This window comes from Psammomys obesus, unplaced genomic scaffold (assembly GCF_907164565.1).
Source record: "Psammomys obesus unplaced genomic scaffold, mPsaObe1.curated_primary_1811, whole genome shotgun sequence".
In the NCBI taxonomy this organism is placed as follows: domain Eukaryota; kingdom Metazoa; phylum Chordata; class Mammalia; order Rodentia; family Muridae; genus Psammomys; species Psammomys obesus.
Window position 1 is genome coordinate 14,476,037 of NW_026585698.1, and position 25,622 is coordinate 14,501,658.

General features: G+C 47.7%; 3 protein-coding genes across 5 annotated transcripts in view; 2 read left to right on the forward strand and 1 right to left on the reverse strand.

Annotated features, from left to right (window-relative positions):
* CUNH22orf15 (chromosome unknown C22orf15 homolog) lies at positions 1 to 1,834 on the reverse strand. The gene is made up of 5 exons (XM_055598974.1): positions 1,642 to 1,834; positions 1,154 to 1,240; positions 940 to 1,065; positions 677 to 751; positions 1 to 604 (listed from the first exon to the last, which is right to left on the reverse strand). The coding sequence occupies exons 1-5, from the start codon at positions 1,664 to 1,666 to the stop codon at positions 465 to 467; spliced, it is 453 nt and encodes a 150-aa protein (XP_055454949.1). The 5' UTR covers positions 1,667 to 1,834; the 3' UTR covers positions 1 to 464.
* Positions 1,835 to 6,413: 4,579 nt separating this feature from the next.
* Positions 6,414 to 8,345, forward strand: Vpreb3 (V-set pre-B cell surrogate light chain 3). Its single transcript, XM_055598967.1, has 2 exons — positions 6,414 to 7,089; positions 7,810 to 8,345. Exons 1-2 carry the CDS (start codon positions 6,903 to 6,905, stop codon positions 8,127 to 8,129), a joined length of 507 nt encoding a protein of 168 aa, XP_055454942.1. The 5' UTR covers positions 6,414 to 6,902; the 3' UTR covers positions 8,130 to 8,345.
* Positions 8,346 to 14,402: 6,057 nt separating this feature from the next.
* Positions 14,403 to 25,622, forward strand: part of LOC129670464 (sodium/glucose cotransporter 1-like) — a 37,029-nt gene continuing 25,809 nt past the window's right edge. For all 3 annotated transcript variants that reach the window (XR_008719215.1, XM_055598985.1, XM_055598986.1), the window contains exons 1-6: positions 14,403 to 14,691; positions 16,228 to 16,299; positions 17,692 to 17,796; positions 19,358 to 19,417; positions 23,375 to 23,479; positions 24,866 to 24,971. Coding sequence is in view for 2 of the 3 variants with exons in the window: in XM_055598985.1 (XP_055454960.1) it covers positions 14,563 to 14,691; positions 16,228 to 16,299; positions 17,692 to 17,796; positions 19,358 to 19,417; positions 23,375 to 23,479; positions 24,866 to 24,971 (577 nt within the window). In the remaining variant the exon portion in view is untranslated. The remainder of the gene's footprint in view (positions 14,692 to 16,227; positions 16,300 to 17,691; positions 17,797 to 19,357; positions 19,418 to 23,374; positions 23,480 to 24,865; positions 24,972 to 25,622) is intronic.

A 25,622-nucleotide genomic window follows, 5' to 3' on the forward strand; every position in this document is an offset into this window, starting at 1 on the left:
GCTGATGCAACCTCTTGGTAATGCCAGATTCTGAAAGAGGAGTCCTGCCGGGCTGCTGTCTGTCTGCAGTTTACCCTAATGCGGAGGTCAGGGCCAGTCTCCTTGGATCCAAGTCCAGCTGCGCCATTTGGCTGTGGTGTGCCAGGTCATACGACCTGCTGGAATGGAAGCAGGGCCTTCAGACCCCAGCACAGACTGCGCCATCACACACTGTAGCTACTTTCACTGGGTTCCGTCAGCATTTTTGCACTGAGCACCAGCTTCCTAAGCGCAGAGCATTTCTGCCTTTAGGATGCTTCTACTCCAGCAGTATGGCGGGACCTACCTTTAGGTACAGTGTGTACTGTCCTGGGTGTGTATGTGTGTGGAGGCTGTGCCTCTCGCCACTCGTGTCTGTCTCTCAGTAAGGGATCTCCCTTTGAGATCTTCCTGGGTTTCCATACCTTTTTGGTGCCTGGCTCCAGCTAGCGGTTTCTAGATGGTAGGGAAGTCACCCTTCGAGACCTTGAAGGGAAACCTTTTTCCTGGTGGCTGTGCCGAATGCCTGTGCGTCTTCTCTGACTATTGCTTGTGGCTGGAAATCTGGAAAGCCAGCACAGCTCCTCTGAAAGGCCCAGGAAATCCTGTTGTTGGGAGCTGGGAGATGTGCCCCAACCTCACTTACCCTGATGCTCACCTGCTAACTGTGGATACTGGTGTTCCAGGTTATCCAATAGCGACTCATAGTAGGGGAAGTTCCCATCTTTTCCTCCTGTGGAGCACAGGACCCTAGACTGTCCTGGTGGTTCCCATACTACCTTTTGTTCTGTATCTGTTTCCCAGCCCAGGCCGCGGATTAGGACAGACTTTGGATAGGGATGGCTGGGGACAGGACGCAGCCAAGGCTAAGGCTGAATAGGCTCTTAGTTGGTCTGTGGCCTGCCACCTCTCCCCACTTACTAATGATCTGTACCAGGACATAGGTCCCTTGCTCCTGTAGCAGGGAACAGGCCATGGAAGGAGCCTGGGCAGTCTTCTCCTCTAGCCTCACCAGGTGCCCGTCCTCACCCAGGAGGGCTATGGTTACTGGGAAGACAAAGGAAGAAGCTGGGCAGCCTGTATCCTGGTATGGGACCCTAAACCTTTCCTCCCTGGGCCCTCCAGGTCTTCTCACCTTCTGGGGGGACCTGCACCTTCTGTTTCAGATACATAGTGAAGGCTACGAGGCTGCACCAGGGGTTCACCAGCTCCCGGCAACCAGCTAAGAGGGGGGCGTAGATGAGTGGGTGGATGTCGTGGCCTCCCCAAACTCAGAGAATCGATTCCACTCCCATGCCCAGGGATGCCACTAGGATTATGGGGCAAGGAATATGCTTCAGGCCCGAGACCCTAGGCAAATGCTGCTCAGACTGCATTGGAGACCACTGTGTCCATCTCTTGCTGTGTAGAGGATCGGGGACCACAACTGGAGTCCTCCCAGACTCTGGCTCTGCCCCCTTGTCCTGACATTGCTTTGTCTCCTCATGGGAACAGCTTTCTCAATCCCTGGCGCCCCCCTCCCTTCCTGTCCCCCAGTCTGTATCTCTCCCAGGTCTCTAGGGTGGAGGGAGGCACAACTCTTGAGTAGGGTCCCTACATTCTGGGACAGGCGACCCTGCTTACCTCCAAACAGCACAGTGATGAACATGGCTGCAGAAGGAAGGAGACAGATCCTGGATCTTTGAACCCCTCCTCCTGCTGCTGCTCCCTTCCACACGGCTCCCACCTAGGAACTGTGCCTATGAGGATTGCTGGGTTGGGTGGGCTTGGCTCCTTGCTCTGGTCTGACCCCCTGTGCACCCGCTTGCTCAGCTAGTCCAAGACCACTGGCCTCTTCTTTCTTCTGCTGCTCTCTTGGTTGCCAGCAGCTCCTTTAGCTCCCAGTGGTCTCCATGGCAGTGGGAACTGCCAAGACATCTAGGCAGGAAATGCTTTATCCCCAGTATCCTGGTAACTGGACCTACTGAGGGCGGGCCCATGGGTGGGGCTCTGATCAGGGCCCAGGCTCAAGACTGAAGTCCCTAGGATGCCCCATACTGTTTGAGAGACCATGTCTCCTACCCGGGAGAGACAGTGTGCAGACTGCAGGACTGGGGGTATCCTCACCAACCCCGAGAGGCCCCCTAACAATGACCGTTTCCCCTGTGACTCTCTTCCCTCCTCCCAGCCTTCCAATTGTTCTGTTCTTGTTTCCTTTTGTCTTCTCCTGTTAGTCACATTTATGGAGGTATAATTTATGTTTCCTTTGGAATGTTTTTGTTTGTTTGTTTGTTTGGGGTTTTTTTTGTTTGTTTGTTTTGGAGACAGGGTTTCTCTGTATAGCCTTGGCTACAGTTAGACCAGGCTGGCCTCTGCCTCCCAGAGGGCTGGGATTACAGCTGTGTGCCATGGTGCCCGGCTGTGTATGTGTTTTTGTATGTGTGCATGTGTGTGGCAGTCAGAGGATAGCTTGTGGAAGCCAGTTCTCTCCCGCTTTGTAGGTCGTAGAGATTGAACTCAGGCTGTTGGGCTAGGTGACGTGCTCCTTTACTCGCTGAGCTATCTTGTTGGCACCATTTTCAAGTTTTGACAAATCTTTAATTACCACAGCCAGGATACAGAACGTTTCCATCACCCCTTCCCATGACCCTTTGAAATTGTGAGAATGAAAATAGTATTTAACCACTGGGCAGTGGTATCCTATACCTTTAATCCCAGCACTTAGGCAGGGGCAGGCTGGCCTAAAAGTCCAGGAGAGCCAAGGCTACGCGGAGAAACCCCCTCTACAAAAAAAAAAACAAGGGGGGAAAATAGAAAAAAAGAAAAAAGAAAGGTCCTTAGCCCCCACCCTCCTACTCTAAATAACTAAACTGGATGGTTTATAGGTGGGGATTTTATGCATGTATGTCTAATGACAAGAACTAACCACAAAAGACTGCCACAACCATATCTTTGCACAAAGGCCACCACAACCTTACACAGAAATCCTCCCACAAGGCCGTCCACCCAGCAACCTCTGTGTTGAGTCTTGGACTCCGGCCACCCTTGTTAGTGATCCTTGTAGCCAAGGATTATTGTTTCCAAATACCTTATGCAGGCCACTTCACTTTAAGAACGTCCCTTTGCTTCAAGCCTCCTTGAAGAGCTCCTAATTCGCTCCGGCATACATACAGTGTTCGGATCCCTCCTGCAGTGTCATCTTAGCTCCCCCAATCCCTTCATCAAGAGACTCTCTGTTGTTGGGGTTCATATCCTCCGCCCTAGTCCCTGGGCATCTGCGGCTGTCCCCTATTCGTCTATTCTACAGTCTCATAAGTGGGCTCAGAGCATATGGCCCATGGCACATGCTTCCTTCATTCAACGTGATCCTGGTTGTGAGTCTCCGTGGTCCTTTTCCTCTCACTGCTGAGGCCTGGTCTGTCGTTTGGGTGTTTGTTGACTCACTCATTCACTTCCTGTGGTTGTGGGATTTGGGGAGATTACGAATAAAGCTAGTATAAACTTTTGCCTTGTGTGCCTTTGTGTGAGCAGAAGTTTTCATTTCTCTGGTATGGTAAACACAGGAAGAACTGCAGGCTCATCTCCTGAATGTGTGTTCAACTCTCTAAGAAAGTACCGGTGTATTTTCCAATGTATACTGGCTTTGCGTTGTCTTGCTTTCTGTCTTTTTTTTGGCTCTGTACCTTCTGGATCTATGAGCGGACAGAAGTACTTGCTTGTCATTTCTCACTACTAACTGGTGTCCTAGCTACTCCCCCTCCCCCACTCCTTTTGTATCCAGAGACTCACAAATGCTAAGTCCTCAACAGACTCTGAGCTATAATCCCAGCTATCTCAGCAATTTGTCATTTGCTGTCCTATATTCGCCTGTCTCTCATTCTCTTCCTCTGTGTCTCTTCTATGTTCTACATTTTCACTGTTAACCTTTTTTTTTCCTCTTTTTTGGCTTCTACCTCCATGGTTATCTTTCATGGTTTTATTTTATTTTATTTTATTTTAATTTTTTATTTTATTTTATTTATGCACACAGTGTTCTGTCTGTATGTACACCTGCAGGTCAGAAGAGGGCACCAGATCTCAGATGGTTGTGAGCCATCATGTAGTTGCTGGGAATTGAACTCAGGACATCTGGAAGAGCAGCCAGTACTTTCAACCTCTGAGCCATCTCTCCAGCCCCTATCCTTGATTCCATCTATTCCTTATTCTTTCTTTTTCATTCTCTCACATTGCATCTCCTGTCTCTGCTTTCGTGTTCTGTCTTCTCTCCAGGAGCCTCCCCTAGAACCCTCCAAGCATAATGTCAGAGAGATACCTCATGGTTTAACTGCGTGTCCTGCTGTCTGCAGGCACATTTCTGGACTGATAAGTTGGAAGAAGTCTGTGCCCTCCATGTAGCTCACCAATGATCCATTTTTACCCCTAGATAAACAATTTTCTTTTGTCAACCTCACTATTTCCATTTGTAAACGGGAAATACACATCGAGACCCAGCAGGGTCCTTGTGACTTCGTGATTACTCTGGCTTTCACAGTACTTCTTTGTTGTTGAGGCAGGGTTTTGTATGGAGACCAGATGGCTTTGATTCCTGATGTTACAGAATTAATAGGCCTTCCCGGTGAGAAATTATTCCACCACTTAGAAATCAACAATGGAAAAACTCTTTAATAATAATTGTGCAGGATTGCTTCCGGCTAATGCACAAAAGGGAACCAGTTTTGATCAGAAATCCCTTTCAACTTACATAGTTTCACGGCCCCAAGTTACACTTTTGAGCCATTAGACATGTTTTACAGAGACTGAAATTCCAAGGTTTGGCTGTTGGACAAATGGGGAGATTTCCAATGTAAAATTATTGCCAGAGCTATCACAAGACAGACCACAGCTGCTTCTCCTGGGCAGCAGTTTACCAGGGCTATCCTGCCTGGCTGGCAGAGTGCTGCTTTTCCTGACAGGGGGCACAGGGTTTAACTGGAGGCATCGGCCAGGGTTGTCTTCGCTAAACTGCCTGGCAGAGGCACGCTCCTTTAGCTGGCGTTTACTTTTGTGTAACTTGTTTTTAGAGCAAGTTTCTTTTTTCATTTCCTCTTTCAGTGTTCTTCTTGCTTCAGCCTGAGAGATGCTTGGATTAGCAGTGTCTGCCACTGTGCCTGTCTTAAACGGCACACACTTTAAAAAAGCCACCACAGTACCCAGCATGCAGCAAGTACTCAGAACAGTTACCGTGGAAGCAAATGGTATTTGCAGAGCTTATTTGAGTTTGGGCTATTTTGTGAGGACTTATGTCCTACAGAATACAAGGTAGATGCTCTAAGCGTGAAGATGGTGGCACCTAGAGCCAGTTTCGGGAAGGAAGGATGGGCTTCAGGCTCCGAGAGCTGCCTTTTCCTGTTCTGTTTTGCTGTCCTCATTTCCCGTCTCAGGGGTCAGGTGGCCCATCCCATCTACCTGGGATTGAGCCTCAGAAAACAAAAACCAACCAACCAAGCCCCTCAACGTTAATGAGAATGTTTTCGAGGCAGTGTCTCATATAGCCTTAACTGTTCTGAAACTTATTACATAGACCAGGCTGGCCTCTGACTCAGAGATCCATCTGTCTCATTGGGATTAAGGGCTTGTGCCACCGTGCCCTGCCCTCATGGATGACTCAATGTTGGGTAAAAGAATTTCTACAGCAAACAAAAATGAATGTGATAGAAGCCCAGAATACTATTTGGTTCCTTTGGAGGTAGCACTGGTCAGTTTTCCATGACTATGACAAGCACCCGAGATGATCAACTTATAAAGAGGGAACGTTGGTTTTACCCCATAGATTTGGAGTTTCAGTGCATGGCACTGTTGCTTCTAGGCCGGTGGTGAGGCAGCACGTCATGGCAGCATCGGGGCAGAGAGGATGGGGTAGAGCAAAGTCATGGTGGGCCAGGTGGCAAGAGAGAAGAATCTGTGGCCTTTGTACACCTTAAAGGGCGTAGTCCTGCTGATCTAAAGACGTGCCGCTAGGCCTTTGTCTTCAAGAGTGTCAAGTGGGGACACCTGAGCCTTTGTCAGGGCAGTGGTTCTCGGCCTTTCTAACATGACGCTACGACCCTTTAATCCCACCTCACGTGTGCTGACCCCCCACCATAAAATTATTTCTGTTGCTACTTCATAACTGTATTTTGCTGCTGTTATGAATCGTAATATAAATATCTGTGTTTTGTAGTGATCTTAGGTGAGCCCTGTAAAAGGGTCTTCCGACTCCAATAGAGGTCCAGAGTGTTGGGAACAAACAAAAGAAACTTATTCTAAGTACCACCATTTCATTTTCAGACTCCATTTCATCATAGCAAGAAACCAAGTTCAAGGTCCCAGGTCCCAGGGGAACCGGGGTCTTCCTGATAGCTGAACAGCCTCTGTTGTAAGGAGACAGTTGTCTGAGTCCAGACATCTCAAGGACAACTTCTCCATCTTGCTGGCATGATCCCAGGCCCAGGAACCTACTCATAGCCTGACTGACCCTTGACTAACCCCTTATGTCAAAATATGATTGGACACTGCTACCGCCCACCCTGCTCCCTCTCACTTTATAGTTTCATCTTTTAAATATGCTGTACAACGTCCCTTCAAGGTCATAGTTCAGCTCCCAAGTCTGTTGTGCAGCCCTGATCAGTCAGCACCATCATCTGCATGGATCTGGTGTTTGAATTATGTTGGATTTACGTGGACCCCACAACACAGACTGGCAGGTTGAGAACATGTTCTCTATCCAAACTATGGCAGGGGTAGATATTGTTAATGACCAGAAAAGGGTATAAGGGGGTTCTCTGGAAAATTCCAGCTTCCTGCAACTGGATGCGAAGGTTTCCAATCTCCCACTGGCTGGGTTGGCAGGACATTTTGGAAGACAGGACCTACCATTGGCACCCAAGATGCACACTTCCCTCTTCAGTCAGTGGGCTGATTTGCATGCTCTGTTGTGGCTCAAGAGGCTTCCCCGTGCCTGTACTACAAGCGCCCAGAGCCCAGCCCAGCAGAACCACTCTAGGACAACCTTCCTGCTTATGGCTGTGGCCTGCCCTGGTTGCCTGCTTCTCCTGATGGGAGCCTTCTTGGCAGGTAAGATACATCTGGGGGTGAGGTAAGGGTTGGCACTAGCTCGAGAAAACCCATGCAAAGAAGCATATCAGTAAGGGGCAAGGAGGTAGAGCGGAGACCTGGCTGCAGGCAGCTCTGTCCAGGACTAGGGGTCAGCCACTTTCTGTGTGGACCTTGGTTTCCCAATTTGTGGGGCTCCTTAGACTTGATCCTGCGGCGTCTCTGAGGAGAGGGCAGCCGCTCACCTTTGTTTGTTACAGAGAAAGCTGATGTGGGCAGTCACACACCCTTTAAAGTAGTCTGCTATGGCCAGCGGCTTGAAACTCAACATGGTGGTTATACATTCTGGGAGGTTTTGGCTACAGTTAGCCTGTAGCTGAGGTCTGGAAGAACTATTAGATGGAGGGGCTAGGGTCCACAGAGAAGGGGGAAGTAGGTTCTAGAAGGTCCCGGTTTCATGCTTGTATACCAGGCTCTCAACTGAAGGTGGATTCTTGGAGATAGGACAGTATGCTGATTTAGGGGGTCATTCACAGAGGAAAATGGAGTTGTAGAGAGAGTCTCAGGGAACCAGGTCCTCCATGTTCCATCCAGGGCCAGTTGCATGGCACCAGGCTGTGAACATTTTGGGAGAGTCTCTTTGTGGTCTGACAAAATTTTCACAGCAAGGCAGGGAAGGAAGGGGTCCAGGCTAGCCAGCAAGGCAGGGAAGGCTTGCCTCAGTGGGTCTGTATCTTTCAGTCTTTCAGCCAGCCCTGATGGAGCCTGATGCACTGCTGGTCTTCCCAGGCCAAGTAGCTCAGCTCAGCTGCACAATCAATTCCCAGCATGCCACCGTGGGAGACACCGGCGTATCCTGGTACCAGCAGCAGCCAGGCAGTGCGCCTCATTTTCTGTATTACCACTCCAAAGAGGAGCACTATCGGCCGGATGATGTTCCGGACAGATTCTCAGCTACCATGGACATGGCCCACAATGCCTGTGTGCTGACCATCAGCCCCGTGCAGCCGGAGGACGATGCCCATTACTTTTGTTCCATCTACTATAGCTCTGAACCCTAGGGCTGGAGTCCGGGATGAATGTCCTCCGTCTGTCTCCTCCTTCTCCTCCCTGATCTGGAATCCCCTCTTTTTCCTCCAAGTCTTAGTTTCCTTCCTCTGCAAAAATGAGTTAATAACATTCAACATGATGACCACGAGATCCTGGGTAAGAAAGTGACAAATCAAGAGGACATGGGGGTTGGGATTCTGGTGGCTGCTGAATAAAGAGGAAACACCTGAGAACAGGGCCCGGCCTTGTCCCTGTCCCCTAAGGGTTTAGCTTTGTGCCTGGCCTTCCAGTGACCCGAGGCACTGAAGGCAGAGAAAAGGGAAGTAGCGTTCGCCACCCATCAGCTCTGCATGGCCGATTGTGGTCCAACGCTCGCGGGTACCCCCGCCCCCCACAGCGTTCATGCTCGCGGCTGGGGGAGGGGCAGCCCCTGTTTCTTTCCTGAAATCTCTGGTCAAGTCCTGGCTGATCCTTGATGGTCAGAGGCAGGTGTTCTCTGAAAGGGCCCCGAGGGCCAGGGATGAGGATGTTGAAAGCAGGTAGAGGGTTAGGCAGCGTCCCTCCCCCTCAGAGACAGCGCGTTCCACTGATTTTCTGGGGGAACGCTTTCCCACAGATGGGTAACCAAACCTGTGCGGTCATGGGTCAAGGGGTGGCACAACTAACAGCAGAGCACGTCAGCTGTTAGAAGCTGAACTGAGTGGGGCCGAGCCAGTGTGGGTCACACGCCTTTCATCCCTACGCTCAGAGGCAGAGGCAGGTGGATCTCTGTGAGTTACAGGCCAGCCTGCTCTGCAATAGGGAGTTCCAGCCACCCAAGGGTAGTTACACGCTGTGAAACCTTTCCTCAAACCAAAACTAAATCCCTGGGTTAGGGGTTCCAGTTCAGAGATAGTCAATTTGCCGCGTATAAACGGCAGCCCTGGGCGCGATCCCCGGGATGGCAAAAGCAAAGAAACACACATAAAAAAAAAAAAAAAAATCCCAGACATATCCAGCTTCTTCCCTGGTTCCTCAAAGAAGTACCTAATTTCTGGAGATGGGCACCCAGAGGCCGCGACTTGGGGGTGTGGGTATGGGTGTGGGTTCAGAGCCCCAAGAGGGGCGAGCTTACACTCTTGAGACTATCTTCTGGTCCTTCACACTTTCATCGCTCTTCATCTCACTGTAGTCTTATGTGAGCTGCGGGGAAGGGCGACAGGAGGGGGCGGGGGACAGGCATGGCCAGGGTTACCTTTGAAAGAAGGATCTTGCTTCTAGCCTCAGGAAAGGTTTGGCAGTGATTTGAGGCTCTAGACTCAGTGTTTCCCCCGTGCACTCTGTCCAACGCTGGCTCCCGGCTGCGCTGCACTGCCTAGCGTGGTCTCGGATGTGCCCACAGGCGTAGGGCAGGGGGTGAGGGTGGGGGACGTCAGGAGCGAATACAGGATGCGAGGGGGTGGGGCGGGCGGTTGAGGAGTGGGGCTCCAGGCCCCTGGGCACCCTGCGCCCGGCTGGCGCCCCAGCCCTGGTCCTCCCCGCTCCGGTCTACCAGACCCACCTGTGGCTCCGCTGGCCCACGGTGTGGGTGACGCAATGGGCACCAAGTTTGTGGGGAGCTGTGTCGCTGCCTGGTTCCAGAGCTTTGGGTTTTCAGTCCCTCAAGGACTCTCGGAACATTTCAACTCTCCTTACTCAACGGCAGCTCACGGGCTCCAAACTCATTAAGGGTGGCCACTGCCAAGCCTCACTTTCTCAGTCAGCGTTACCAAATGGTCATTAGGACACGGTGGTACACGGGCATGTTTACCAACCAACTCAGAGCGTTTGTAGGGCTGTGTGTGTGTGTGTGTGTGTGTGTGTGTGTGTGTGTGTGGACCCCTAAGACCTCGGGAGGCAGAGCCAGGAGGATTTGCCAACTGGTCTCAAGGGGCAGTCTTGGGCAGGGGGTGGTTGGGCTGCTTTTAATCCCAGCGAGAGGCAGGCAGATGCAGGCGGGTCTTTGTGATTTCGAGACCATCCTGGTCTAGATAACAAGCTCCACGTCAGCCAAAGCTACGTCTGCGAGATCCTATCTCCAAAAGGCACGATTGGGCTTTTTGCGCTTGTCTCCGAGTCGGCAGCGACACCTGGTGGGGAAAGTAATCAAATTTCAGACCGTGTCTTTGACTGCAGGGAGGGAGACAGGAACCGCACGCCTCTAGGGTGTTTCTCTCTTTAAATGTGCCCGTCCTTTCTGGGAAAGATCCAACGCTTGGAGACAGCTCACAGGTCTCCCCCAGTGTTAGTTCGGAGGGATTTGGCGTCTGGGGTTGCAGTAAGGCATTATCTCCTGGAGCAACATTGCCCCCTGGCGGCGGCGGCGGCTCATCTACATCACGTATTTTGATCAACCCAACTATGACTTTTCCCTTGTTGCTGTGGTAGGCAGGGTGGTACGTCATCCAGAATCTGCGGAACACCAGCATGCCGAAGGTCAGGAATTTAGCTTCATTGGAGATGTCGAAAAAAAAAAAAGCCTCACTGAAGCTCCTAGGGCCAGAGAGACCAGGTATCCAGAACACAGCAGAAGACAGTGAGACTTTTGTTGCACAGAATGGTGCCACATTCAGGATGTACATCTGTGTCGACAAAAGACGGCGATGTTCCTAACAGATTCCAGGGAGGGTAAGTTGGACCATCACACGGGTGGGAATGAGGAATTTGGGTTCTCCTGACATCTGCACGCGCCTCATCTTTCTTCTGGAACCAGTGAGATTGGAAGCCAGAAGCATGGCCATGACTTGGGTAAATACACTGGAAAGAACCGCAAAACCCCTCAGAATTCTCAAAGAAGTATCCTGTAGGACACAGGCTGGGATGTCCAATGTAAAAAAAGGAGAGGAGACAAAATGTGAGGTAGAAGAGCAGAATTAGTTGAGAGGCGTGTTATTGGCCTTCATAATTGGAGTGTCTCTGCGGGCCACGGACACCTTAAGACCAAGTCCTGTCACTGAAGAGAAGGACAAGGTCATGCAGGTTAGAACCGTCCCCAAGGTATCGTCATAAACTAGAAATGACACAGCATTTGCCCGAAATGATTTCGCTCTAAGATGGCATACCGATTCTCTGGATATTTAACACAATCATTTAACACTGAGGTAGAGAACAAGAGAATCATGAGGATTTAGCAGGTATCTATTTAAATAGAAGATTGAAAAAGACTTATGGGGGAATGAGAACACTTGCTTTCTTACAACAATAAATAACCATTAAATTAAATTGTTGTGCTGCAATTAAATTGTAAGTTTCTTTCATAGTCTTATAAAATATATCCCGATTACAGTTTCCCTTCCCTCTATTCCAGTTCTTCCCCACCTCTCTGCCATCTGGATGCATCCCATTTCTGGAGGAGAGACTATCTCACTACAGACTTCCTGGTGTTCTGGCTTTTACAATCTTAATATATTTTTTAAAGATTTATTTATTCTGTGTACAGTGTTGTGCCTGCAAGACATCTGCACGCCAGAAGAGGGCACCAGATCTCATTATAGATGGTCGTGAGCCACCATGCGGTTCCTGGGAATTGAACTCAGGACCTTTGGAAGGGCAGCCAGTGTTCTTAACCCCGAAGCCATCTCTACAGCCCACAATCTTAATATATATGACAGTGAACATGATTTATTGCACTGCTTGCTTTTTTTCCTTCCTTTTTTTCCCCCAAAGACTAATTTCTCCAAACTACAACCCAGCTTGCAAATCAGACAGAAACGGATTTACAGTCTAGTGAAGTGGATGAGGCAAAGGAGAAGAGCTTTAAAAGTTTCCAATAAGATATTGCAGCAGAAATGACTATATCCACCCAAAATTCAAGAGACACAAAACAACGAGCCCTTTCACACATGGGGGAAACACTAAGGATGAAAACAGGAAGACTAGTTGTGGCGAGATCTCATACTTCTTAAGAGTCAATCCTAATGTAAATTTAACACACTTGTATGCTAGGTGATAGGTAATTCTCGTTATCAGCTTGACTGCACCTGGAGTCAACTAACCCTCAAGCAGCTGGGCATCCCTGTAAGGGATTATTTTTGACTGGATCATCTGAGTTGGGGAAACCCGTCTAAATGTGGATCTTTTCAGGAGGGAAGACTGGTCCTAAAGCTAAGTCATAACTTTCGATGGTAGCCTACAAAAAACGACACGGAGAAAGGAAACGTTTGCTCTTTGCCAGCTTGCTCTCTCTGTCCCTGGCAATTTCATTTATGCTGCTGCCGAGGCATTCCTTCACTGGGATTAGAGCCTACCTCTTTGGGATTCCAGCATATACTGGAGATCAGCTGAGGCATCCAGCCTCGTGGACTGAGCAACAATCAGGTTCTTGGAATGTCCACTGGGAGAAAGCCATTGCTGGACTAGACAGAACTCAGCCTGTAAGCCACCCGAATACCCCTTTTAATATGTGTGTAGATTTGCTCCATAAAATCTGTTCCTCTAGGGAACCCTGACTCATAAAATGAGTCTATTTATGGTCCCTGGCACTTTCTAAAAAGAGGTTTTTTTTTTTTTTTTTTTTTTTTATGGAGGCAAAGAACTTACACTTTGCTTCTGTGTTGGTTGGTTTTTGTCAGCTTGATACACACTGGAGTTATCTTGGAATCTCCATCTCTCTAGGTGGCCAAGGGTGAGCTTGAATTTCTGATCATTTTGCCTCCACCTCCCCGAGTGCTGGAATGGTACCTGTGCGCTCAGACATCAGGTTAATGAGGCGTGGGGGACTGAACCAAGGCTTTGTGCTCGCTGAGCAAGCACCCTGTCAGCAAGCCACAGCTTAGCTTCACTTCCGTATTACTTTTGTTGGGCGGTGCTGAACTAACCAATGAAATTCTGCCTAGGATTCTGAAACAACAGCTTTCTGGTTGCCTTGAAAATAAAATGCCAGCTGGGCCTGATGGTGCACTTGGGGAAGCTGAGGTGGGTGGATCTCTGTGAGTTCGAGGCCAGCCTGGTTTACAAAGTGAGTCCAGACCAGCACAAGGCTACAGCACAGAGAACTCCTATCTTGAAAAAAAAAAAAGTCCAGAATGGTATACCCCGTTCTGTGTCTCTCCCCACACCTTGTCAAAGATCAGACTATTCAACTACTGTGAGAAATGAGAGATTGATGTATGTAAAATGCATAGAAAGGGGTCTGGCTCCCAACAATAGCCTTAGACATTCTTGGAGTCATTATTATTACTGATAATTACTGATAAAGATTTACTAAGTCTCCCCGTTTCCATTAGTTCTTTGCGTTTTGCCCAGTTTGTTTTGATCATATTCGCCCCCTCCCCCAACGCCTCCTCTCCTACTCATTTATGTTATGTCCTCTCTCCCCCTTCATCCCTCAAGGCTAAAATAAAACTTATCAGAGAAATGTGCCAAGAAAAATAAAGCTGGGCGTATCAGTTTGGGGTATACTCTGTGGGAGAGTCCTTGCTTAGTTCCTGAGTTCCACCCCAGTACCCACGCACACACACATAGGAAGAGAAAAGGAAAAAAAAAAAAGAAAAAAGGAAAAGAAATGCACATTCTTGTTGAAAGCTGATCCTACAGGGTTGGGAGATGGCTCAGTGGTTAAGAGCGTTGGCTGCTCTCCCAGAGAATAGGCTCAATTCTCAGCAACCACAGGGTGGTTCCCAACCCTCTGTAATGCTAGCTCCAGGGGATGGACACCATCTCCTGGCCTCTGAGGACTCCAGGCGTGCATGTGGCACACGGGACATAAAGGTAGACGAAACATCCATACAGAGAAAATGAAAGATTCAAAAAGCTGAGAAGCTCCTGAGGTTAGCTCTGCCATCCACAGCTGTGGCTAGTAGAGTGAGCTGAAGAATTGCCTTTGCACAAAGTTTAAAGAAGTGTCAAAAAGGCAAGGCACAGTGGTGCGCACCCGTAATCCCAGTATTTGGGGAGGCAGAGACAGGCCCTCCCTGAGTTCGAGGCCAGCCTGGTCTAAACAGAGAAATTCTGTCTTGAAAAACAAAACAAAACAAAAGTATCCCAAGAGAAAAGAAAAGACCTTGAATTAAAGTAGATACTATTTTGATACATTTTAATTAAAATTAATGCAAAAATCCACTATGATCAAAATATAAACAGTCAGTCTCTGCTCCAGGATTCAATATGGCTTGTAAAGATACCATTAATGACCCTGCTTCGTTGTCTTAATCTCTATCTCTCTGTCTCTCTGTCTGTGTCTCTCTCTGTCTTTGTCTCTCTCTCTCTCTCTGTCTTTGTCTCTCTCTCTCTCTCTCTCTCTCTCAATCGGACCAAGAATAAAATAAAGGGGAAGAATTCTTCCTTAGCGCTTGGGAAGAATTAGGTAGGCATAGCCTACTGGGAACCACCCTCTTCCCGGAATGCCTTGCGAACCAGAGCTGGAACGGGCCCGGAACCGTTGCAGGGTTCTGGCTGCAAGTCCTTACCTGGCTCAGAAACGCTGCCATGGACCCCGCGGAGAGCTACCATGATTTCACCACGAATCAGAGCATCGTGGCCTTAAGTATCCACAGCACCACAGACACGCTGGTGATGACTTCCTACCTCTTACTGGTTCTGTGCATCGGGCTGTGGGTATGACGTGACCTCTGGGCTGGGGTGTACCATTCCGGACTTTTACCCCTTCCTATGCCCCGTAACCGTCCCCGCTCCACCCCCCCCCCCCCCGGCCCAAAAATAATAGGTAGCTCAGATGTGCCTGCCCCTTCTGCCTAGAGCCTCAAACCTGAATGGTATTTGAGAGTCCTTGTGAGAATCACTGTGATGATAGCAATTGACGCGGGCGTGCTGCCGTATAACACCATCCTCTCTATCCAGGCGCGTCTGCAGAGCTTGGCCAATCACGCTGAAAGTATTTGAGATTTTCTCTCGTCTGTACTGGACTCTTAGGATTACCCACAGTGCTTAGGTGTTATAACGCCGAACTTCTAATTGAGGGGCAATGTAAAGCACCCAGAAGGATGTACTGAAGATCACACCCACACACTCTTAGACTTGTATGGAAGAGGCTTGAGCTCAAAGAGTCTAGGAACCAATTCTCCGTGCACACCCAAGCCAGGACTCCACTGTGACTTGACCTGAGATTCTAAAGGTTAAGAAGTGGAGGATAGTGGAGCTCAGACGCAGACCTAGAGCTGTCTGACATATGATGTCAGACTTAAGCGTCCTCAGATTTTAATATTCACGAAGGCTCCTGGAACCAATCCCTCCCTCCGCCCCCATCAACACCAAGGGATGACTGCGCAGGGATGTTTGGAACAGGAAGGGAAATGCTGAATGTACGTTCATAGCACTCAATATCTTTTTTTTTCATTGGCTTCAGTCACAGAAGTATATTTCCAGGTGGCCTACTACTTGAGTATCAATTCTTGGGGCTCTTCCTCCAGCGTCATTATCAGAAATTCCCTCTACATCCCAGATGACTCTTGGCCCAACCTGGGGCCCATGACTGACAAAAAATTGAGAGACAGTAAACCTGTTAACCCCTGCTGGAGGATGTGAAACACGTATGGAAGCCCAGCAATTTTTTTTTAGTCCCCTTTTTTAATTTTAATTTTAATTTTTCGAGACAGGGTTTCTCTGTGTAACAGCCCTGACTATCTTGGGACTTGCCCCGTAGACCAGGCTGGCCTGGATCTCACAGAGATCTGCCTGCCTCTGCCTCCTGAGTGCTGGGATTAAAGTTGTGCACCACCACGCTCAGCAAACCCCACCCCCCCCCCCTTTTGTTTGTTTTAAGTGAAAAACAGTCATATACCGTTAATTACCAAAATGCTTTAACATTCGGCAAAATGGACGTAAAGACTTAAGGAATAAGCTATTTTTCTTCCCTCGTCCATCTCATCTTCCCAGGGTAACCAGAGATTGAATCTGTTCATTTTCTCGGTGCTTGAGCGGACACATACCCATGTATATACTGTATGTTCTTTCCATAACATTCGATCAAATTCTATACATTTTTCTGCAGGGTTCTCTTTCCCTACTAATGTACCCGGGGAGTCCCTCAGACGCTTGGAGATGTCACTTAATTGGCCGCAGAATAGCAAGACCCACACATGCTGTTCAGTTACTCTCTCTGAGTTGTATTTCACCAGAGGACTTCTGTTTCAGGCTTTACTGTCACATAGTCGTGGGACAGTCACAGACTTCTTCCTGGCTGGCCAGAACCTAGCGTGGTGGTTGGTGAGTAAGCTTGCATGTGGCTCTCTGCTTGGGGGAGGGGTGCTTTCTGTGCTGGCTTCTGTGCTTTCTGTACTTTAATTCATGTCTTAAATCCAAAATAACTTGAAGTTGTTAAATCAGTTCTTTCTTTGTTCTCCTCTCTCCCTTTTTATAAAGCCCAAGCTGGCCTTGAACTCACAATATTCCTGCTTTAGTCTCCCGAGTGCTGGGATTACACGTATATACCACCACATTTAACTGGTGGTTTATTTACTGTCTTAAGTATTTTTTTTTTTTTAGAGTTTAAAGTTATTTTCATTTTATGTTCAGTGTGTTTTGCTAGCATTTATGTCTGTGTGAGAGTGTCACCTGGAACTGGAATTACAGACAGCTGTAAATTGCCTTGTGGGTGCTGGGAACTGAACCCGGGTCCTCGGGAAGAGCAGCCAGTGCTCTTAACCACTGAGCCATCTCTCCAGCCTGTCTAAGTATTTTCTTTCCTAACTCTGCCACACGAACGGGCAGATCGGAAGTAGGACGCACCTTAAAAATCTGATTTGTATGTGTGTGTGCAGGTGTGTATGTACCTGCGCTTGTACACGGGCCAGAGAAGGACCAGGAGTATCCTGATCCTGCTCCATTTCCCTGGACGGGTCTCTCACTGAACCTGGAGCTAGGCTGGCAGCTAATCGAGCTCCCAGCAATTCTCCCGTCTCTGCTCCCACAGTGTTGCGGGTAGAGAGGCACAGGAGCCACACCTGTTTTCCTATGCAAGTGTTGAGGCTTGAACTCAGGACCTCATGCTTCAACAGCGAGCACTCTAACCACTGAGCCACCACCAGTTCAGTATTCATATCTAAACAGCGGGTTATAGTAGAGGAAATAAATCTATCGGGAAGCAACCAGGGCAAAGAGAGGAAAACCAAACTTGGGCTTGTTGGGTATAGCAACACAGATGTTTCAAGGGCAGAATCATGCAAGCGGGATTTGAAGCGGGCTGTGCCTTTTCCAAGTGGATGGAGTGTGGGTGTTCTGAGCACAGGGAGCAGCATGTACTAAAATTGGTGGTGCAGATTAGCTTGGTGCTGGATGGAGGGTGGTGAGGTAGAAGGTAGGACCATTATTTGGATGCTCAATAGTGTTTTGGTTATCGTATTTGTTAAGGCTCTCTGCTGCACTAATGTTCACATTTTCCTCAGAGGGGTTATTCCTTGGGCAGAATTTCTATGCCCAAACTCACTGTGTAGCTGAGGATAACCTTGAACTCCTGATCCTCTTGCTTTTACCTCCCAAGTGCTAGAATCACAGGTTTTTGGGGATGAAAGCTGGGCTTTGCACAGGCTAGGTGAGTGCTCTGTGACTGAGCCACAGTCTCAGTAGGGCTCTGACACACAGCTATCTTCCGATTTTCAGATTGGCATCTCCACTTATTCCGCAAATGTTGGCAGTGGCCACTTTATGGGCCTGGCTGGGATAGGCGCAGCTTCGGGAATCGCGGTTGGCGCCCTGGAGTGGAATGTAAGTATCTAGTAACATCTCCTGCGGCCGCTTAACTCGACTCGATCATGGTCCAAAGAAGACCCACAAACGCGGAAGCTTGCCTTTTAACCATGAGTGGCTGTTAAAGGTGTCTTAGAAAGTGTAGCTTAAGAGAGTCAAGTCTTTGCTTTGATTCGTTTTTGCTTTTTTATTTATTTTTATTTTTTTGTGCTGTTTTTCATTCTCCTCATTCTCCTTAGTAAGTCAAGAGACAGGATACGTGCATGCCATGGGCCATAGAGATACAGTGAGCAAAGCTATCAGATCAGTCAGGTGGGGAGAAGACCACACCTTAAGTGTGTGCATCTCTCTCTACTGATATACATGAGCCGAGGTGTGCGCGTGTGCATACACACATACATAGAGAAACTATTTTGAATACATGTTGAGAAATGGTTCAACCAAGCTCTCTGAGATGGTCAACTGGTTACTACAAAGTTTCCAATTTGAAACACCAGCTTGAATTATAAATCATAGTAAGGGGGCTGGAGAGATGGCTCAGAGCTTAAGAGCACTGGCCGCTCTTCCAAAGGTCCCGAGTTCAATTCCCAGCAACCACATGGTGGCTTACAACCATCTATAATGGGATCTGGTGCCCTCTGCTGGTCTGCAGACAGAACACTGAATATGTAATAAAACAAATCTCAAAAAAAGAGTTAAAAAATAAAGCATATTAAATAAATTATATGCCATATAAAATGTTGGATTATTTACTTAGTTCATGGAGTAGATTTGTCATAGGAAATAGAATTTATTCCTCAAAAGTATAAATTAATTTATTAATCTTATATTATTAATGTTGTATAATCTTATATTAATCTTGTATTATTTATGTATAAACCGTTTGTCTCTTTTGATCAATGAGAAGGTTACTATGCTTTACGTTCATTTCCTTCTTATGAACTACAAAAAGTAAGGAATACTTCTACAGAGTTCAAACTTAATGTCATTTTTAATAAAATGTCTCTGTCTCTCCTTTACCTCTCTCCCATTCTTTTCATTTTTCTTTCCTCCCTTCTCCTCCCCTGCCCTCTTTTTTCTTCTTTTTCTTTCCCCTTCTTCTGCTCTCCTTTCCTTTCTTCTGTTACTTGGTGAGAGGATCTCACTATGTAGTCCCAGCTGGTCTGGAACTAATAGATCATCTGGTTAATAAGAGACATTAATTTGCTACTCAAACCTGTGGCTATCGTCCCACCTTCATCTAGTGAGTGCTCGAAGTATGTATGTGTTTCACCATGTGTAGCTTCTTTTTTCTGTTTAAACTATCTCTTAAGTTGATTTATAAGGCATCTTAATTCATATCTAGTAGACAAACAGTATGTTAAAAAATAGTCATTTAGAAAAGAACTCCTTAAGTTAATAAACTTTCATAGATAATGTGCCTAAAAGCTAAGTTTTTAGTGTCGACAGGTGGTTGGGTGTTTATTTGGAAGTATTTAGTGGTGTTAAACACCATCAGTTCTGAAACAGACAGTAACAGAACCTGCATCTCTTTTAAGAGCTTGACTCACAGGGACCTTCTGCTTTTTCTTGGTTTCAGACTATATTTATGCTTTTTGCTCTTGGTTGGATATTTGTTCCTATCTATAGCAAGGCCGAGGTAAGTCCATTATCAGTTACTCTGTAGTTTGTGATATTTTCAAAAAATTAATGCTGCATGTGTAGTAAAACATCATGAAGGATAAATTAAACTTGTCAGACTTTTGACCCTGGTACTGGCTTCCCTAAATCTGAAGATACCCAAAATGTGCCATCTGTCCCGGGTAGACAGACACAACTGTGTACTGAGGAATTTACCTTTTAAGGCTTTTTATAAAAAAAAAAAAAAAAAAAAAAAAAAAAAGAAAAAGAATAAGATGTAGCAAGTGCTGGAACTAAATGCACGCACTACTACTGCCTGCCATGTATTCATTTTCCTGTCTTTTCTTTCTTAATTATTTTATGTGTGTGGGTGTTTTGGCTGTATTTATGTACATGCGCCATGTGTGCCCATGGGAGCAAGAAAAGGTTTAGGGGATGCTAGGGCTCGCCATCAGAGTCGAACAGTTCGACTGAGTAGGGAATGAGGACTAAAAGAAAAAAAAAAAAAAAAACCACTCTACACACAGATCAGTTCAAGAGGGCTGCCAGTGGAAACTGTCACCGGTTTATTCCACAATTCCTTTTTATAGTCAGAGCAAAGCACCTCAACACAATGAAGGGGTTCACTGAGAAGTCAAAATTGTTTACCTCCCCAACCCCATCCGTGTTGTGATCCTCACACAAACCAAAGGAAGGAACTTGGCAAGACATCCTGCTTATCTCTGTCTCCAGGTGAAGGCCAGGGTGAAAACAAGTTTCTCTCTGAAAACTCAGTAACAAAGCAGCCTGACAAACAAGCAGCACTACAAAAGGAGAGTCACGGGGGCATGGAGGTCACAGGGAGGAGAAGCCCCTCAAGCTGTCTGCTACAGGGTTGGGGAGGAGAGTGGGAAGATTTTAAGGAAGGACAGTGGGAATCATCTACCTGAACCTCACTTCAGACAGACCACATGGATCCTAGATAGCAGGTGTTTCTAGGTACTGGCCATTGACACACAGAAATGGGAATGGGCTGGAGGGGATGGTGCGAGAGGGTCCACAGGAAGAGAAAGTATGCTTTCTGGAAGACTCCAAAAACTCCATGACAAGCAGGTTACAATTAATGTTTAAGAAAAACAAACAAACAAACAAACAAACAAACAAACACAAATACAAGTGGTCATGGAAAAGGATTTTTACCCCTTATAAGAACAAATGCTAGCTTAAAATCAAGTACAGCTTCAGGCCCCTTCTATTCTCTCATGAGCTGGACAGTGAGTTTCAGTCACATGACTAGAAACAGGAGAGGCCTGGGGGTGGGTAAAACAAGGTGTCCTGTATATACCCGCAGGTCCCAGAGATAGGAGGTGCCCAGACACAATCGGCCACACAGAACCGTGTGGAAAAGATATCAGACTCATCAGGGGGCAGAATGAGGTATAGGTTAGGCCTTTGTTAAGAAGTAAAAGGCAGAGCAGAGTAAATGGCTTTGGACTCCCGGTTTGAGCAACTTCATCAGGCTTACGTTTCTAGTTGTTTAGTACCTGAGAGGATTATAGCAGAGAACTGTTGTCACTGGGGTGCACAGGCTGGGTGGAGGAGGCCAGGCTTGGGACTGGTTAACTCACTGTCAAATGTATGCTCTGGCCTGGGTCCTTAGGAATTGGCTAGTCTTGAGGAGGCCAGCCTCTTCTTAACCAGAAAGATTTAAAAAACAATTTTTATTTAGATTTTTTGTTTGTTTTTATGTGTTTGAGTGTTTTACCTGTATAATATGTGCACCCCATGTGTGCTTGGTGCCCAAAGAGGCCAGAAGAAGTCATTGGGCTCCCTGGAACTTGATTTACAGATGGCTGTGAGCTACCACATTGGTGGTGGGAACTGAACCCAAGTCCTCTGTAAGAGTAACAAGTGCTCTCAACCGCTGAGCCATCTCTCCGGGTCCTGGAAAGATTACTTTTAAAGATGCCAAGATGTCACAAAACAGAGAATTAAGAAATATCTTTAGCATACATGAGGATGGCTAAGAGGCATGTACAAGCACACGCTGTGACATACTTTGCCTGTAGCCATACCAGGTGACTGCAGCTCCAGGCAGGATGTCTCTGACAAGTCCAGGAGCATGACCTGGACAAACACTTCCCTCGCTGCCCTGAGAAGGAGGCAGACCCTCTGAAAACCTTCAACGTGTAGCCTCTACAACTGAGAGACAATAGGTAACCTGTTGTTTAAGCCACCTAAACCAGAGGTTCCCACCCTTTGGGGTATGTGTGAAATGACCCTTTCTTAGGGGTTGCCTAAGACTTATCAGAAAACAGGTATTTAAGGGCTGGAGAGGTGGTTCAGTGGTTAAGAGCACTGTTTGCTCTTCCAGAGGTCTTGAGTTCAGGAAACCGCATGTACAAAGCAAGTCCAGGCTACACAGAAAAACTGTGTCTCAAAAAACTGAAACCAAAATCGAAACCAAACCAAACCAAAGCAAAAACAGGTATTTATATTACGATTCATAACAGTAGCAAAACTGCAGTTATGAAGTAGCAATGAAAATAATTTTATGGTTGGGGGTCACCACAGGTTGAGGATCTGTATTAAAGGATTGTCGCAGTAGGAAGGTTGAGAAACCACCAACTTGAGCGCCCTCACTTGTTATGGGAGTCAAACTTAGAAACAGCGTGGGAACGTTAAAAGCTTGCTGGGAAGCCAGCTACTGTAGCACGTGCCTATAATTCCAGCACTCCGGGAGGCAGAGGCTGGGCGGATCTCTGTGAGTTCGAGGCGAGCTTGATCCACAAAGCGAGTCCAGGACAGCCAAGGCTACACACAGAGAGAAACAAACGAACAAACACAAATAAACGAAAAGAACCTTGCTGGGAGAATGATTGACATATGGCAGAGTATGACTTCCAGTCAAACAGAGGCTAGGAGAATGAAGCCTGTGGGTGCTTAGCCAAGGGTCTCTGGTCCCTGTGAAGACCTCAGGTGTCTTTGTGGAGCAGGTGGAGTTTGAGTCAGAGCTCACAATAGCCATATGCAGGTAGGTAGACAAGAGCACATAAAGTAGCCAGGACCAAATGAGGTAAAACCCTGTTACTGAGCCACTTCCCTTGAGCCAGGGCCTATTGGGGTCAAGGGGTATTGTGAGCACTGAGGGCACAGTCCTTGTGCTCATGGCGCACACTGCCCAAGATGATGTAGAAAATGGGAACCTTTGGAACATCATCATCAGGCTGCAGTGTTCACACAGAGGTGGCTGAGAACTGCCTGTACCAGCAGCTTCTATCTCCTACCAGCCACGTTTGACAAAGCACTGCCATTTGTTCCATAACGGGTAATTTATCATTATTGTGTGTTTTAAATTAGGTGGGTTTCTTTCTGCATTCCCAAGATTGGGCAAAGCCTGGAACCGAAGCTGCTGGAAGACAGCAAAAAGACCAAAAAACAAGCTGGGGAGAAAAGGGTTTATTCTGCTTACAGTTCCACATTGCTGTTCATTATTGAAGGAAATCAGGACGGGTACTCAAACAGGGCAGGAACCCAGAGGCAGGAGCTGATGCAGAGGCCATGGAAGGGTGCTGCTTCCTGGCTTGCTTCCCCATGTCTTGCTCAGCCTACTTTCTTATAGAACCCAGGACCACCAGCTCAGGGATGGCACCACCCACAATAGGCTGGGCCCTCCCAGGGTGATCACTAGTTGAGAAAATGCCTTACAGCTGGATCTCATGGAGGCATTTCCTCAACTGAGGCTCCTTCCTCTCTGATGACTCTAAGCTTGTGTCAAATTGGCACAAAACCAGCCAGTGCGACAGCTATGCTGTCTCTCCTTCCTCACTGTTCCCATCTTGACTGGCGCCAAAAGGGGTGAGCCCACATCTTGTATTCCGGGGCTCTTTCCACCAGCTGGCAGCATCTCTGTGACACAAACACGGAGGGAGAGTAATCCGTAACCTGCCTCTTAACGCTCACAATTTGATGGTGACTTGCTCTGTTGCTTCTGCAGGTGGTGACGCTGCCGGAATATCTGAGGAAGAGGTTTGGCAGCCTCCGGATCCAGCTCTTCTTCTCCTTCATTTTCTTAATCGTCTACATCTTCAGCAGGATCTCGGTGAGTTCTTGCACATGGAATAGAGAATGCCTGGGCAAGTCCTAGGACTGCCTCTCTGAAGGCCGAGGGGACTGCCTTCCCCCTGCAAGGAGGGACGGGGAGGGAGTGTCACCGGGGCCTTTCCAAGGATGTGCCCGGTGTCTTCTCCACTCTGTGCCTCTTTGATATTTTCTTCATCATCGGTGCTGCTGTGTGAAAGTGATTCATTGGTGTATTTGCTTATTTGTGTCTTCTCCATTCACGTGAGCTGAGACCATGGGCCTTCCCTGGTGTGCTTACTGCACCCGCCCTGAGCCTAGAGTGTGTTTTGCCCATATGGCACCGAATAGACGGTTTTCACTAGGCAAATGAGTGGCATTTGCCACAGTGTATGAAAAACGCCCGCCATGAGCTCAGCAAGGACAGAAGCAGAGCTTTGGCAGTGCGTGTCTTCCGAATCCTGCAGAGGGTCTGCAGCATTGTGGAATCTCAGGCATCATTTGGAGGAATAAATGATTGAGAGTATTCCATTTTATACCTGATTTTTGGAGGGCAGAATAATAAAGGAAAAGGTCAGCCAGGTAAATTACATACCGGTGTTTCAAAGTCAGTGTCAGCTCAGCTGGTCTGTGACAAGCCTGGTTAGGAGGCCAAGCCAACGAATGACAAGCCCTTGGCCTGAGGCTGATTCTCACACTAATTTAAAGGGTCGTAAAAACTAGAGGCAGTGTGGTGCACAGCCCCCGAACCCTACAATATTTATCACAATATTTATCATATTTGTTCAGAAAATTTTGCCAACCCCAGGCCTTGTTAAATATATGGGTTTAAGAGGATTTGGTAGTTCTCTAAAGGTACACAGAACTAAAATTCTCCAGTAATTGAAATTTTTTTTTTTTTCAAGACAGGATTTCTCTGTGTAGCCTTGGCTGTCCTGGACTTGCTTTTGTAGACCAGGCTGGCCTCGAACTCACAACGATCTGCCTGCCTCTGCCTCCCCTGGTGCTAGGATTACAGGCATGTGCCACTGTGCCGGGCTCTCTCTAGTCATTGGAAAGATAATGCAGAAGGTGTTCTCTGGAACAAATGCTCACAGGAAAAAGAAAAGAAAAGAAAAAAGTCTTTGCTCTTTACCTAGTTGCAGAACCACAAAAAGCAACTTCTATGAGCATAACCCCGATTGTGAAGCTAAGGTGTGTTAATGAGCGACTTGGGTTAACCCATGCTGTTGAAGGGATTAACTTTGGCAAGGGCACACAACTTGGGCAGACCTCTCCCGGTGCCCACGGGTGATGGGGTGCTGCCCAGAGGCCACCTCTCTCAAATGGCTTCTGAGGCCCATTTCCCTTTGGGGCTATTGTTTTTGCTGGGGTGAAGGTGCAGCTGCTAACCTGGAGCCCATTTCAGATGGAGATCGGTTTCGGCGTCATGTTCTTAAAATCGGTTTGGGACACAGATATTTACCAGACAATGCTGGTCGTGCTGACCGTCATTGGCATTTACACCATCACAGGTGAGGCTGCTCTAACCACACATGAATTTAGATGGATCCAAACAGTCAGCAAAGAACTAGGAACCAGTGGAGTTTCCCCCAAGTCTTTAGAGCTCAGGAAGCGTAATGGAGGCGGAGGTACCTCTAGGAATCATTGGCTTGGAAAGCTCTCTTCAAAGAGTGGATTGATAGCTAGGTCAGCAGCGATCATGTTTATGGCAAAATGGGACGTGAGCACCCACAAGGTGAATGAGGGGAAACTGAGGTGGGGCCCTGGAGGAGGCCACCTAGCCTTCAGATGGAATCTTTTAGAAAGGCAGTTCTCAGACAGTTAAGACAATAGGCCCTTGGAGGCAGCATGGGCCATGGACATCAACATGCCTCTGGTGGCAGCCCAGGCTACTCACATCTGTGCCCACCCCTCCTCCCCAACCCAGCATCACAACCCACAGACATCAACATGGTCTCAGGCAGCCGCATAGAACAAGGACATCCGCTGAAGTGTAGCTTCCCCCAATTAATGTCTACTGGCAGGGGTGGGGGTGGGGACTCACTTCTCTTTAGGGGGCCAGACCACTGGAAGTTTGGCCAGCTCCAACCTAACTTGGATTAAAAAAAAAAAATCCGTGTGTGTGTGTGTGTGTGTGTGTGTGTGTGTGTGTGTGTGTGTGT